Source organism: Camelus ferus, chromosome 17 (assembly GCF_009834535.1).
Source record: "Camelus ferus isolate YT-003-E chromosome 17, BCGSAC_Cfer_1.0, whole genome shotgun sequence".
In the NCBI taxonomy this organism is placed as follows: Eukaryota; Metazoa; Chordata; class Mammalia; order Artiodactyla; family Camelidae; genus Camelus; species Camelus ferus.
The window spans coordinates 10,751,397-10,766,451 of NC_045712.1; the positions used below are offsets into that span (position 1 = coordinate 10,751,397).

General features: G+C 38.9%; 1 protein-coding gene across 7 annotated transcripts in view; it reads right to left on the reverse strand.

The window, feature by feature from the left end:
- Positions 1 to 648: 648 nt before the first annotated feature.
- TAFA1 (TAFA chemokine like family member 1) overlaps positions 649 to 15,055 on the reverse strand; it is a 684,082-nt gene continuing 669,675 nt past the window's right edge. For 6 of the 7 annotated variants that reach the window (XM_032458120.1, XM_032458118.1, XM_032458117.1 and 3 more), the window contains 2 exons: positions 9,002 to 9,126; positions 649 to 3,120 (listed from right to left, as the gene is read on the reverse strand). In XM_032458120.1, the coding sequence (XP_032314011.1) occupies positions 3,031 to 3,120; positions 9,002 to 9,126 (215 nt within the window). In that variant the 3' untranslated portion in view covers positions 649 to 3,030. Of the gene's footprint in view, positions 3,600 to 9,001; positions 9,127 to 15,055 lie in introns of all 7 variants that reach the window. The other variant, XM_032458122.1, reaches the window with a different exon arrangement.

Here is a 15,055-nt window from a genome sequence, read left to right on the forward strand (position 1 = left end):
GTGGCTTGAGCCCTAGACTTTGCAAGGCACTAAATCTTTTATTTAGAAGGTAGGCAGCTCGTGAAATGAGACATGACACACATCTTTGTCAAGCAAATTGGAATAGATTTTGAAATGGGACCGTCAAACTTAATTAAAGGAGAAGCTCATATTATGACACAATATTTAACCTTCTAGGAAGAAGTGTGTATCCCACAAGGTGAGGAATGTGTGGATCTCCTCACATAAACAGTTTTTATACCCTTCGTAACTTACTTTATCAGTGACAATGGCAAGGAGGCATAACATACTGCACTATAAAGTCACTGTATTGCTTGGGGAAAGTTACACTGGATTTGATCAGAAAAAGATGTGAGTTGTGTGTTGGTGGAAACATTCTTCATCATTCTATAATGGAAGAAAAAGATCATAAAACTTCTCGATGTGCTTCCTAATCCATTAGTGGATAAATGTAATTACACACACACACACACACACACACACACACATCAAGAAATAAACTTCACCTTACTTGAAAATCTTTGCCTTATGAAATAAGTCCTATTTCCCTTTTTACCAAGAGCGGGGCTCTGGATGAACCCTTGGCATTTGCTCTAATTATGTTACGATATTATTCACTGTACTTGACGCAAAAACTTAAAATCAGTATTAGTCATACCACACTGAGCTCTTTATTAACCAGAAATACGTGATATCAGTTTTTAAACCATACATGTTCAGATTCCATAGGCAGATGGTAGCTAGTGAAAATTCCCCAAACTGGTGCAAGTTAAATTTAAACACAAGTTGAGGATTCACGCATTTGGGTAAAGGACTTGGATAAATCCAAATTGAATTTGGTGACATCGACAAATATTTGCACCTGCTTTATTGGATGGTTGTTTGATTCTGATGTGGTCTTTTTTTCCCCTCTTCTCTCTTCTTCCAGGTCTTTCCAGGGAAGCTATTACATTAAGCGACCAACAGGAAATGAACTAACAGATCTGGACCTCTAGACCAATTCCTTCATCGCCATACAGGCTGTAGTCACAGAACAGAAAAAGCTCTGAGCCCCACGTACTGTGAATCCTGGCAATGGTCTGTATGCTCGAGACCACGGGAAGAGAATATCCCTTTATCTTCCCATTGCATTTTTAGTCAGGACTAACGCTATTCAAAGGAAATTCCAGAAAGCACTCATCTTCTAGAAAAGGCCACGTGGTTAGGACATTTTGGCCAATAATGAGGCTTGCAGAGTTTTTCAAGGAAATAATCTCATTTTAGCTAATCTTAGTTAAGAATGTTAGAAGATTTTATGAAAAATCCAGATTTCTGGTTCTCTTGAAAAACTGAAGACATGACGATGCAGTAAAGATATCCTCAGACAGAAATAATTTCTGGTAACTTCCCATCAGGCAGGCAATGAGTTCTTCATTAGTCAAGGGACCACCCAACATGCCTGGATTCTGGAAGTTCTTTACTTGGCTCCCTCTGGGCTAGTCTTTCCTGAAGATACACAGTGTCTTTTGGTAAATTAAAGGCTTTTGAGGATTTCTATTTTATCTTGTTGAAAACCTTTTCCTCGATATATTTGAATATAGTTTTTTGCCTCCACATTTTGGGATGTACTGTCCTAGATCATTTTTTGGGTTTAGGATTTCAGTTTGCACTCCAAGATTTACAGATGAAAATCAGTTTCTAATACATTTCTTGGTACATGGGTATCGGCCAGAAATTCAAGGAATTCTGATTTGCTGGTATGAATTCTATGCTGCCTTCTGGCAAATATTTGTGGAAGTGTCTGGGAAGCTCAGATTTTGCAAGGAGGATTCCATTTCCACTTTTGGATGCTTTTACAGGCATTCAAGATGCAGAATAAATATACTTGGTTGGAGTGTTTATACAGTTAATTAGACTTAAGTGTATTCTGGGAGAGATGAAGGAGCCTCTGGATTTTACCTGAAGTTTAACTTAAAAAATCCACATTGGGGGACCCACTGTGCTGCCGATCCAGTAAGAGCCCCTAGTAATATCTATTCTGGAGAAAAGGCTTTGGAGAAAAAAACAGATAAACCTCCAATACGATAGGGAAAGTAACAGGGGTATATAGGGCTATTATCCTCTACCAGGTAAACTAGAACTTAACTAGAAGGAAACATAAGCATCAGCTGAGTAACTCTCAAAAAAAGAAGATGGGCACGGATGTATTTTTTGGGAGGTGAGCGCATTATGTATCATCCAAGTGACCACTATGGAAGCCTAATAATAGGATTTGACATTTCATCTTGCTGGCTGAGGACACTGAACTTGTGGGAATGGATTTCTAGTTTTCAAATTATTAAAGTTGCAAACACTGGTTATGATGGCAGCAGTGACCTTGTGCAAAAAATTCTGGCGGACTACGTGTCCCTGAGCATGTGTTCTCTGAATTTGGCTAGAGCTGATACAGGAGAAATAAAGGGCAAATAAAGAGGACAAGTAGATTTAGAAAGAAGTTATTTACCACTTTAATAGGCCTGTCCAACATTTGGTCACATAGATTGTTCTGGAACCTCAGGGCTTTAACGGTCTTCTCATCTCACCAGAAGAGATCTGAACACTCTTGGAAAAAAAAACAAACCAAATATAGAAAGAGGTGCGTTGATAAGACTTGTTGCTACAGCACTATGTACTTCAATGATGTCAGACTTTGGGTTTAATCAGAGGACATTTCTGCAGTCTAGGACGGCTATGCAAAGCCTTAACACGTTGTATTTACATAGCTGAATACAGGGACCCACATTCTACCATAACTCGGCCAGAGTCTTGACAGCATGGTGGAGCAGTGCCCTCAGGAATCCTCACTTTTCTTATCTGTGGAAAAGCTAGTAGTTCTAAAAATATTTTCCTGGAAGAGGTTAGAAAGGTTATTATATACCAGTTGAATATAAAGTGTGGTTAAGTAAGCCAAGCTTGCATGCTAATACTGCACAGGGTGGAAAGCAATAAAACAGGACGCTGAGCTCCTTGGCCATCCGGTAGAAAGAGAAGGAAGCTCCTGATTCAGAATCGTTATGATGCCTCAGATTCCAGGAGTCCACATGCAGCCGGCCGTCCAGCGTTGAGTGCCACGTTGACCTCTCCAAAGGGCACATATTTTTCCTTGCCGATAGAAAAAGAAAGGACAAGAAAACAAAACCAAACGTCCAAAACTCAAAGAGGTACGCCAGTCTCCTCAAACTGTGGTACTGTTCGTTTTTTGAAGAGAATATATAATATTTCAAAATATTATATATATACATATATTTCAAATGGTACAAAGTAACTATAGATCCAAATTAGAAGACAGTTGATTGTTCTTCATAATCCCAAAAATTTGCATTGAGAAACTCCCCCCCCCTTTTTTTTTCTTAAACCCACTTTCCATGGTGTTGCCCAAAACTCCAGGTCTTCTCATTATAGGATACTTCGTGACACACAGTGAAAGCACTGTGATTATCTGGTAACCAGTCAAAGTGCAAGTAAGAAATCCATTTGGCTTCTAATGTATAAGATGTTTTAAATTCTTAAAATGTATTTTCCGCAGAGGTGGTTTTCCTTTACTACTATAACAAATGCTTCCGTTAGGTTCTTGGATGAATCTGAAACCAAAGAAAGAAAGAAAGAAATTTCAGGGAGAAAAGAAGAAAAAGAAGGGACAAAGAAAAGAGATTAGCAGAAAATGAAGACACCTTGAAATTTTAGGATGTTCCTTCTTTCAAGTGAACTGAAGTGAAAAAATGTTAAAGGCTGGAGCAGTAGTTCTCAAACAGTAGTCAAAGCACATGGACGGGCCACCATATTTTTATCAATTCATTAAATTAATTTTGCAACAAGTTAAGGAGATAGAATCTTGGAGCGATGCCTAACTGGGACTGGGGTCACAGGCATGTGACCTATGAAGCTGCAGACAGCCCTTTGCTGAAATGGGCCCCACATTTGGTTTAATGACCAAATTGAAATTATTAGTAATTTTTGAACAAGAGGCCATGTGTTTTCATTTTGCACTGGATCCTCCCTGCAAATTATGTTGTCATTCCTGTGTCTGTCTGATGAGAATTTCATGAGTAGGAAACTCCATGGCCTTGTCATGCTGGTCTGTTGTAAGATGCAGAGGGGTGACATAAGGTGAACTCATTGCCAAGGTTAGACCACATTTGTTGAGAAACCTGAGAGATCTTTGTAAGGTGAGGAACTGTTCCACTCAGACAATGACAAAGCACAATCAAGGGTGTACTCTTATAACTACTAATGCCATTTAATCCACTCAAATATGGTCCCAAAGATTCTTATATTCAACAAGATGCATGCACAGAGAATCACTGGTTTAGAGTATGAATGATGATTCTAATAGAGTTGAAGATTCTGCTTTGAAGTTCTAGGACAGCAGGCATTTATCTTCATCATCTCTTAATTCTTTATAGCCTTAGAAAAAGAGTGTTCTGAGTCCAGGAGTGAAATCCATTTAAAGCTTTCAGGGTTAGGTAAGAACAGTAATACGAGTCTGCATTTGAAAGTTGGTTGGGCCAGGGGCAGAATGTATGAGAAATCTTCACAAATTTCTATTTATTCTCTCCATATAAATAACAGATCCTTTTGAATCTTGGTTTCCTACATTCCAGTGGTCTTTATCACATTTTGTGCTCATTGTCTTCATTTTAACCGAATGGAAGGAGAAAGTGACATTTTCCAAAGCTAAACAGGAATTGCCTTTCTTTTATTTTGTACCGAACCCCGCACGGTCCCATCCAACCTTAGGTACAGGGCAGAACAGGGGCTCTGCTATGTCCACCACCTCATGCCCAAGACCTTAACTTTAGATAAAAGAGGCTTCATATTATTTATTGGTTAAAGACATGAATGAGCTCGCTTTGCTCCAACTGGGATAGCATAGTTTATTCTTTAAGAAGATAATTTGCTCTTCCTTCCTACAATCCCTAAAGACCCACAGCCCCTCCCTTCAGCCCCAACCTCTCTCTGACTAAAGGCATTTCTTGCAAAACGAATAGACTAGCAATCAGGATCATAAAGGCTCTCAGAACGTTTCAGACCTGGTGGAATTTTGAGTGAAAGAAGCTGTAATATGTCCAAGCTGGTCCTTTACCCTTCAGCAGTATAAAAAACCATCAGGGTGATTTAGAATGGGTGGAGATACGCAAAGTCAGAGTCACTATATAGAAGGATGGGCCCAGGAGGCTGTGGACAAATGATTGTGGTGAGTTGTGTTGGGCTAGTCATTTAAAACACCAAATTTGACAAGACAGCTCTTGTGGTTAGCTGTGTAACCTGAGATCTGTAGCTTGCCCTTTTAGGGGGTGAAACTTGACTCTACATTGTGCACTGTTGATTTCCTCCCCAGTCGGAAAGACATTAATGTATTGCGTTGGAGGAAATCCAGAGTTGCTTGATACTTCCCAGGGTATTAGACCAGATTATGTTCTGGTGTTTTAATCTGCTAATTTTCCTTCCCAAGTGATTTTGGATTTCTCTCCATTTTATTCTCTTCCTCTTCCTGTCCCCAAACAACCAATGTTCACTTTTTACATATAAATTATTACAGTTTGTCAAACAACTTATTTTCTCTGCGGGGTACTTTATCTTTCTAAACTAAGTCATTGATCCTGAATACAAAGATTATAGATATATTCCTGGACATACAGCGTATAGCCTTCTCAATTTCAAACTTATGTTTTTTATATAGAAGTTTAAAGAAAAGAAATACATCAATGGATATCTAAACTATAGGTAAAAACCTCTGGTTAATATTTGGGTTGGTTAGTCTTGCTACAGATTACTAACAATGCAATTTAATAAAACAATAGAAGCAATGATCAAGCAGAATGGGGTTAAAATTTAGCCAAGAAACTTCACCCAAATGCACCAAACTTCTCCCCAGAAAGTATGTTACCAGCTTTACTGTACCACGGGCTGGATTTTTAGAAAACCTCTCAAGCATGGCCATTTTCTCTGTAGGGTGGCATTCAGGAAGCTTCCTCTTTCCCTATCACTTATTCTTTCGAATCTCCTGAAAGGGAAGCTTTCACTTAATTCTGTGTATCTTTTCTCCTTCCTTCTGAGTTGCATTTTCACCCAAATCCATTTTCCCCAAGCTTTTCTTCAGAATGTGGCCTGTTACCCTGGCTAGTCCACATTCTTGGGTGTCTGGTTATTTAAATGAAACACTGAATTCCTACTCTTCCTCATCCTAAAAAATTAGCATCATAAAAATATAAGTTAGACCACCCTTTGAACCGTCTTTTGTTTATCCACAGTTCAAAGACTGCTGAGAATTTTGGCTCAGGATGATTGATTGGGAAGTAACCCACATAATAGGAAGGTTTTGGGGTGAAAAAAAACTATACAGGGAGAAAGAATGATGTCTCAGGAATCTTTCTTGCAAATTTCTTTACACTGGAGCTACTTAAAAAAAAATAACAGTGTGAAGGAAACTCCCAGTTGCCATTAGCAATCTGGGTATGTTTCTTCGAGTTTTTGTTTTAATTTTTTCCTGAGAGCACTCTCTTTCAATCAGGCTTATACATAAGAACAAAAGAAGTGATTTTCTTTATTTTTCCTTTCACTTTAATAAGAACTTGAATGCTTTACCCTGAAGATTCTTAGATAAAGAACAATGAAAACATATGATGCATAATTAAAGCACATCTGTGAATTACATTGTTTCAAAAGCTAAATTGCTAGAGTCAACATTTGAAGTGTGTAGGCATATTTATACTCTGATGGGGAAACATACACAGGGCATACTCGAAAAACTCACATAAAACCCATTTTCAGGGCATATGATCTAAGGACTGGTGTTCGCTGTTTGTATAGAATGGAGCTCTTGTACGTATCATCTGGACTTAATTGGTGCCTTTTAAAAGTGCTTATTTCATTGTGAATTTCTTTGTAAGGAAGTGGGGAGAAACTGTAGGTCAGTAGTAGCGTTTGGGTTTTCTCAAGGTTTAAAACGATACAGCTTTTTCTAATGTCATCTTTTTCTGTCTCTAAAGACAGACTCGAGAATTCTTAGTTGACCTGTGTGCCACTCACAGGGCAGTAGAGTAGACTCTTATTTCCATGCCTGAAATGAATGCACACATCAGAGCAGGCGCATCCTCTGCTTTTAAACTGACTGCAAGGACAATTTATTTCTCTCGCACACTCAACTGTCTGGACTGCATTCGGCCCACCCAAGGCCATACTGAACCCAGTGTGTACCAGGCTCTTATACCCTGATCAGATTTTGTACCTCCACCTCTGTGATGCTGGAGAATGTCCGTGATGTATTTACAACATGTCTGATGGTTTCAAAATATACTTTACAAAGTGACGTAAGTCACCAAAAAGTAGCGTTAACAATTTCTGTGTTCTGTGTGCTTATTTTCAATCTGCCCAAGAGTTTCCTTGTTGGTATTCTTGGGAGTTTCACATGTTTAAATTCTGAAATATTTTGACTTACATTATTGTTCTTTACTGAGTTTCAAGTCTAGAGGCACCATTGGAGCGGAGCTTACCATCCATAAATGGTGATCAGTTATCATTTAGAATAGGGATTGGACATTTGGCAGAGAATATGTCAGCAGTGCATTTATAACAATCGTGACTGGATTCCACTCACACTGGCCAAAATTCAGAGTAGCTTAAAACTAATTTGTGAGGGTAACTTCAAATTATTTGGCAAAATCATCTTCAGGCAAAAATGTAACCAAAGGGAAACCTGAAATCCATACTCCACCAGCTAATTAAGGTGATTCCTGGGGGTAAGCGGCACAAACGGGGCTCATTTTTGCATACTCTCTTCTGTAGGTGTCTCACTGACATGAAGTATGATCAACCGGTGCATATAACGTGCACATTAACAAGCGAGGACAGTTTAGGCATCACTCCTGCTGCAACCTAGGGAGGTAGAGCTGCTCGCTGGCTAACCTGGTCAATACCAGCAACGGAATTTGACACACACAGTCTCCACTTATTTTATATATGGAAAAATGACTTATAAGATATTATATTTTTTGTATCCCAAAGATGCAAGAACTGATTTTTTTTTTTTTTTTTTTTTTTTTTTGGAAAAGACAGTGCAGCGAAGACTCATGATACAGGGGCTGGAATCAGAGATCCCCTTTTAAATCTGAGTTTCCCCCTTTAGAAGACTATCTACTGGGATCTGTAACTGGTGGAGCTTTCTTTAAAATATGCCCAATACCTTAAAATACATACACACATAAACAGGGCTGACATTCATGTCGTATAAACACATATCACCTTACGGGTTGTTAAAATACTGACAAATGTTTGTACTAGTGAGTCAGTAGCTACTGTTTTACGTGCCCTCAGCAACCCCTCTCCACACCCTCATTAGAATTCCCGGGCTCTCTTATGGTCCAGGATTTGTCGGGTCAATGGCTGGCCTAGCTGGGCCTCTACAACCTGCTCCAGCATCATGACACCGATTTTAATGAGCTGGGTAGCCCTCACCATACAGGTTGGTCTGTGTTTTGAAGCCAACTCCTGACTTAACCAGAGAAAGCAAGGAATGATTATTCACATCAGAAAACCTTTTCACTTCCCTAAAAGGGCATCAAAGAATTCCTTTAAAGGACCTTTAGAAAATGGCTGTACTTAAATGCAGAGCTTTTCAGCAAACCATCTGAATGAATTAAGCAAGACCCTTATTTTATTATCTGTTCTGAGCACCATAAATGTCAGATGAATTATCCAAATAACTACCTTCACTGCTCCTCTCCCCTTGGGCTCTGGCAACCCAGCTTTATTTAACAGCAACACTAAACTGCAACAGGATGAAGAAGTCAAGTTCAATGTCTAACTTCTCTTTGATGGATGGACATTGATCTGAATGGTTCAGAATAATTTCTGTTGGGGGGAAAGGCTTCTTGCTCTCCTGCTTAAAGCTTCTCTGGGTGCTGTTCGTTCAACACAAAGGCAAACAGTGCAGTTGGCAACATGCAAGAGATATTTGGAAAAAAAAAAAAAAGAGAGAACTTACTCTCGTGGTCTTAATTTTATTGCCTGTGGCGCACATCCATCCGGAGTTGTCAGGAAGCGTCTTGCATTCTTCTCCTTCTAGACAAGGCTCCATCTCACACCACCATTTCCCAATCACGATGGAGGCTGCGCAAAGACAGGAAACAGGTATAGCTGCAACTCATCCAAACAACCTGGGCACGAGGCTGTGTCCCTCTACAGATGTTAATGCTCTTTGAAACATGTTAGGTCCTTTTTAGCCTTTCCTGATTGGCTGAGAATGTTCTATTAAGAAGAGCAAGATTTTAACTTAAAGGTCTTACAATGCAAATATAATTATGCTGTCCGGTTTCATCAAGCCACATTTCACCCAAAATCTCCTTGTGTGATGAAAACATATGGAACGGGGACACATTTTTTGGAAGAACTTTTGTATTAGGTTTGCAGATCAAGGACCTTGTACTTTTTTTTTTCCCAGTGAAAGGGACAAAAGTGCTAAATGTTCCTCAGAATGACTGACTGAGCTATTCTTTTCAGAGAGGCCAGTTTCTCTACCCAGCATTAGGGTTTCTCTCCCAGCCTAGGGCCTTTGAGAATTTCAAAGGTCTACCAAAAGAAAAAAAAAAAAATGACTGAAAGTACAAAAAAAAAAAAAAAAAAACAACAACAAAAAACACCCTGTGAAATAAAAACCAAGTGTCATAATGAATGAAACTACTTGTTTACAGTCCAAAATATATTTGATATGAGCTGTGGTTTCCTTCTAATATGTTTGATGTGCTGAGGGGGACTTTCAAAACATGAGCCTCTGAAGAACACAGCCCTGCTTTTCAGGGTGATACCAAGGATGACTGTCTTAGGAAGCTGGCAATGAATTCAGGGAATGTATGTACCACACCTTTTTTTTTTGATAATGAGATTTTATAAAAGTAGGGACTAAATTCACTCAGTACAAATTAAGCAGCTCCACATCTTCTTTAACGCCTTGAATGAAAATTATTTCTGCACAAGCACAGGTCATTTCTCAAGCTCCTCAAGGCATCAGATTTTTACAAATCCACCTGGGCTCTTTCTTGCAAAATCCTCAAATTATCTGCGATTGTTTCTTTCATGACCCTTTCCAGCTGGCTGTCTTTACACGGGGCTGGAACTCTGATTCTTTCCACTATTCCTCTCCCAACCCCTCCCACCTCAAAGATGAGTCTCCACCATGACGTTTAAGTCTTACAACCTCAAAGAACCTCAGTGACATCTCTTAATGTCACAGAGAATTAATAATAAAATGAGATAGAATCATTGCTACGGTGAAGCAGAGGCACATAATAATTTTCTTTGTCTGGTGTTCACTAGAGGGGTTAGATTGCTACCTTAAAAGCAGCATGGTTTAAGCATCCAGACATCTATCTGCATTCAGGCTTCCTCCTGCTACATTTTTCTTATTTCAGTCTTCCCCTCCTTTTGAACCCAGTCTTCCCCAAGCTTTCCTTCAAAGAATGATTACTCCACAGGATTTCATATGCAAAATCATGTCTACTCTATTATACGGTCAATTTAAGGATTTTTTTCCCAAGGGTAACTTTGCCTGTATTTGATGGACACCTTCTATGTGGTCCAGACCAAATCACATAAAATGCAGCTCCATTGGAGAGGGCAAGCAGAGGAAGTAAAATCTCATGAATAGTTCTATCCATATGCAAGACAGCATGATATTTTGGTAAAACGCAGGCTAAAAAGAGAAAATACAAGTCCTCCACAGGGTCTAAAATGATTATGAAAGTTTTGATTGTTTTTCTTTTTAATAGCAGGGCTCTGCGTCAGGGCATGGAGTCAAGGAAGATTCTAATCATGGGTAAAAGAGGCCTTATTTACGTGAATTAATAGGTGACAATATTGAATAGGAAAGTACATATTTTGGCAACAAGAAAAACATATGCAGTGTGGAAAGGCTACAAAAACAAATGGCAAAGCTTCCAGTAGCGTCAGATACAAGTCTGACTGAGGGTGTTTATCAAAGACCTCCATTCTGAGGCTCCCTAGTGGCTAGAGCTCTGTCACAGAGAGGCCAGTCACATTGGCCACACTTGTCCCCTTAAAGGCCACCTAACATTTCACTATTGCTGCCCTGAATCTAGACCATCAAGAAGGGAAACCCTCTGATCTGAGCTCTGAGGGGAAGGTGTCCTTTCCCCACAGTCTTCGATTTAGCTTTTGTCACAGAGGCACACAAATAATGAACCACTGCTGCTAAGGTCAGCCGTCAGCAGCTTTGCCTCTTTCTAAAGGATCCCATTCCATTTTCTACGCTGCTCTCTGCCCTCTCACAGCTGACCTACTTGGATCCAAGCTAACAAAGCGGTTTCTCCTCTTTCTCTCAAGCATTCATATCTCTTACATGAAAATGTAGACAGTGGGGAAAAGAATGCAACTCAAAATCTGCGTAACGCCTTTAATTCAAGTTTATAAAGCCCCACTAACTCAGAGGGCAAGAGAAGAGGCTTTCTAAGAATAAAAATGTCCCAGGCCTGCCTCTGGTCTCAAAATGCACATTCCAGTTCCTCTGCTAAATGGACTTTAACGATTTGGCACTAGCGTCTGGCTTAACAGAATCCAGTTCATTCTTCCAGTGTTGCTTTTCTAAAGGCGTTATTGGACCTGTTTTTTTTTCTGATTGGTGTATTACATGGTGATTTTAATACATATTATTTTATGTCCTACGTCAAACTGTAGTCTCTCATCCAAACTTTTTAATAAACTCCTATTTCCCTAATAACTTAAAAAATTTCACAGAGAAAGGATTTTCAATTTGCCTCTTCTTCTATTAAATTGGAAGCTACTGAAAAATCTTCTGATATTTGAACAAGGAGTGATCAATTGGATTTAACAGAATGAGCTAATATTTATTCTGTTTAGTTGTTTTTAATAGTTTTTTTCTTAGAGATGTAATTATAATAAGAAAAATGTAAATATAAATAATTTTAAAATATCTTGAATTACAATGGTCAGTTCAATAATAAAAATGATAACTGACATTTCTGAATGCTTCTTATGTGTTCCTGTGTCTGGTACTTTTAAATGTATGATCTTAATCTTCAAAGCAACTCTATAAAGTGGGTATTAATATGAACCCATTTTCAGATGAAAAAACTAAAGCCCAGAAAGGTGAAGTAACTTTCCCAAGCTTACACAGGTAGAAAGTGCAGAAATTAATACACGAGTCCAGGCTTGCTTAACAACAAAATCCATGTTTTTCATCACGATGGCGCTAATTCATTCTAGCTTTGTGTTCGAACCTCATAGGTCTCTTAAAGAAAAACATTTATTGACTGCCTGAGTGAATGAATGAGTTCTCTCTGCTCTGTCATTATTGAAAATAAATTTCACATCAGCACAAACACTTGTGGAAAACCAAAACATTTATTTTCTTGTAAGATTAACTTAAAAAAAATAATCTGGGGAAGGGATGGTTGATCAGACTTGTTTCTTCCTAGTCTGAGCTACACAGTGCTGGAGTTCATTAGCTGTAGCATTTTGACAGAAATTCCTGCTAGACAACACTTTCTGAATCCATGAGAAACTTATGAGGTAGACAGATAACTGCTCTAAAGACTTTTCTCTCTTAGAAGAACTGAGTTAGTTGAATACCAGCTGCAAAACCCAACTCTTTCTCATCTGTGGTGATTATGAAAGAGGGTCTTAAAAGTCCCTTTTAACCCCGAGGTCCTGGGGTTCTCTCTATGAATGTGCCATGTTCAGGAAAATATCTGATCTTCAACTTTTTCAAGAATCTTCATTTTTCCTTGAGAGGTTCTTAAAATCACTAAAGCCACTTTAATCATGTGTCTTGATTTCGCCCTCATCCCAGGTCGTATTGCTGTCCAGCAGAACAGAATAGGGACTGTAAAAGGAGAGTTGATCCATCTTTCAGTGGTAAATCCTAGATCAAGCAGAAATCCCTTTCTTTTGGGTGTTGTTATTGCTCACTTTGAGGAATTTTCCCATGGAAATAGAATGAGATATAATAGGCAATGAGTTTAATAAATATGGAAATAAACATATTGTCTAAGAACTGCAGTCCCTTTTCCATTGTAGTAGAGAACATTTGAGATTGCAGTTCAGCAAATGTTTACTTGGTACTTTGCACAGTCAAATCACTACCTGGTTTACTGAGAGAGATAAAATAATGAACATGATATAATCCCCGTCCTCAGAGCTTATAACTTAGCACAGGGTTTCTCAACATGGCACTGTCGGCATTTTGGCATGAATTACAGTAAGGAGATATTAACGAACGCAGTGCTCCTCTAGTAGTAAATATGTTACGTGCTAGAAAAGCAGACTGCACACTGGGGAGAAGGAAAAGAGAAACCCTTAATAAGATTGTAGAAATTCCTGAAAGCAAGGAGCTTAGGCTTTAAAAAGTACATATTTTTAATTAATTTTTTTTAAAGGAAAGGCGAGTCATTGAAGATTTGAGATTCTGTGAGCAAAGGGTGGACATGACGACAGATTTAGTTGGAAAAGATGAATCCAGCAGTGAAATGCAAGATGCAAGAAAGAAGAAGCAAGCACCTGAAATGCCAGGTAAGCACCACTGCACTTAAACAGAGAAGGGGTAGGTCTTCATTTGCAGCTGCCTGCTCTAGACCGGGGAAGAAGGGCAGAGCTTAAAGAGATGCTAGGATAATCAAGGAAACAAACATTACTGCCAGTATCCCCATCACACTAACTGTAACCCTAACCACACTGGACTGTAATTACCAGCTTACCGGCTCACATGCCTGCCTACTGACTAGGCAGTGAATGCCTTGAGGGCACGGATCATACCACATTCATCTCTGAATGGCAGAGTAGCTCAAGACAGGTTTAGCATTTATAAATGAATGAATAAAAAAAGAAAGGAAAAGAGAAAGAAGAAAAAGAGTACCTATATCGAAGGATTGTGAGGATCACGTGAGAAAGTCCACCCAAGCACTTAGCAGAGTGTCTGGAATTCAGCAAATGTTTGATAAATATTAGCTATTATTATTATTAGCAGCAGCATTTTTATTCCTCTAAAGAATAAAATTATTTCTAAAGAGAAGAGATAATTCTTCACAAAGTTAGTGAGGACACCATTGTTCTTCGATAGATACTATGCCAAACTCTCAGCTTGCTTCTGTGACTTATCAGAGTTTGAACATAAATTAAATGGTTGAACATATGATTGCACTCATGTTCCCAGAAGTAGATTATAAGTACATCAATCAAGACAAATTTCCAGGCTCATTTCTGTACAACCTGTCATGCAATTTAAAGCAATGGCTGGGACTCCGCTAGAGGGGCGGGACAGCTCTCCAGCCTCCCTTTTTGCACAGGTTGTTGAAACAGCTGTTATGATGCTCTTCTTCAAAAGACTTGCAGCGACTCCCTGTGTATTATTGTCTTTGTCAAAGCAAACAGAAAATTAAAGGCATTGAATAACATTGCCTGTAGACATTCTAAGCTCCCTGTTTTCCTGTCACGATCACATTTAAGGATAGGATCCAGTTTGGAAGCATGAGGGAGTGATTCAGACTGTAAGCTCGTGGGTATGTGATAGGGTGATCTGGATTTGAATCTTAACTCCACCGCTTACTGGCAGGATGACTTCAGAAAGTTCTTTGCTTCAAGTCTCAGGTTCCTGAGTCATAAAATGGAGCTAATAAAAATCATGACTGGTTATTGTGAATTTTAGATGAAATAAGGTACTTAGCATAACACCTAATAAACTTTATACTCAACACATGGCATTTATGACTATTATTTATCCATGTGTCCTCCATCCAGCTACAAACGCATCCATGCAATTATCTTCATATGCCTTATTTTTAATAGATGCATATAGTTCTGGGATGCATTTTTTTTTTTTTTTACTGATTAGACTATTTCTTCATGGGATCTGCAATATATTTCAGAGACGCATGGAGTTAATCGCTGATGATGGGATTGATTAGCATTGCTTCTTGTCTACAAATTCTATTCTAGCACTTTTCAAACTGAGGCAATTTTATCTTGGTGAGGGTGGAGGTGAGGATGTGGGTTGTGAAATGGGCAGTAC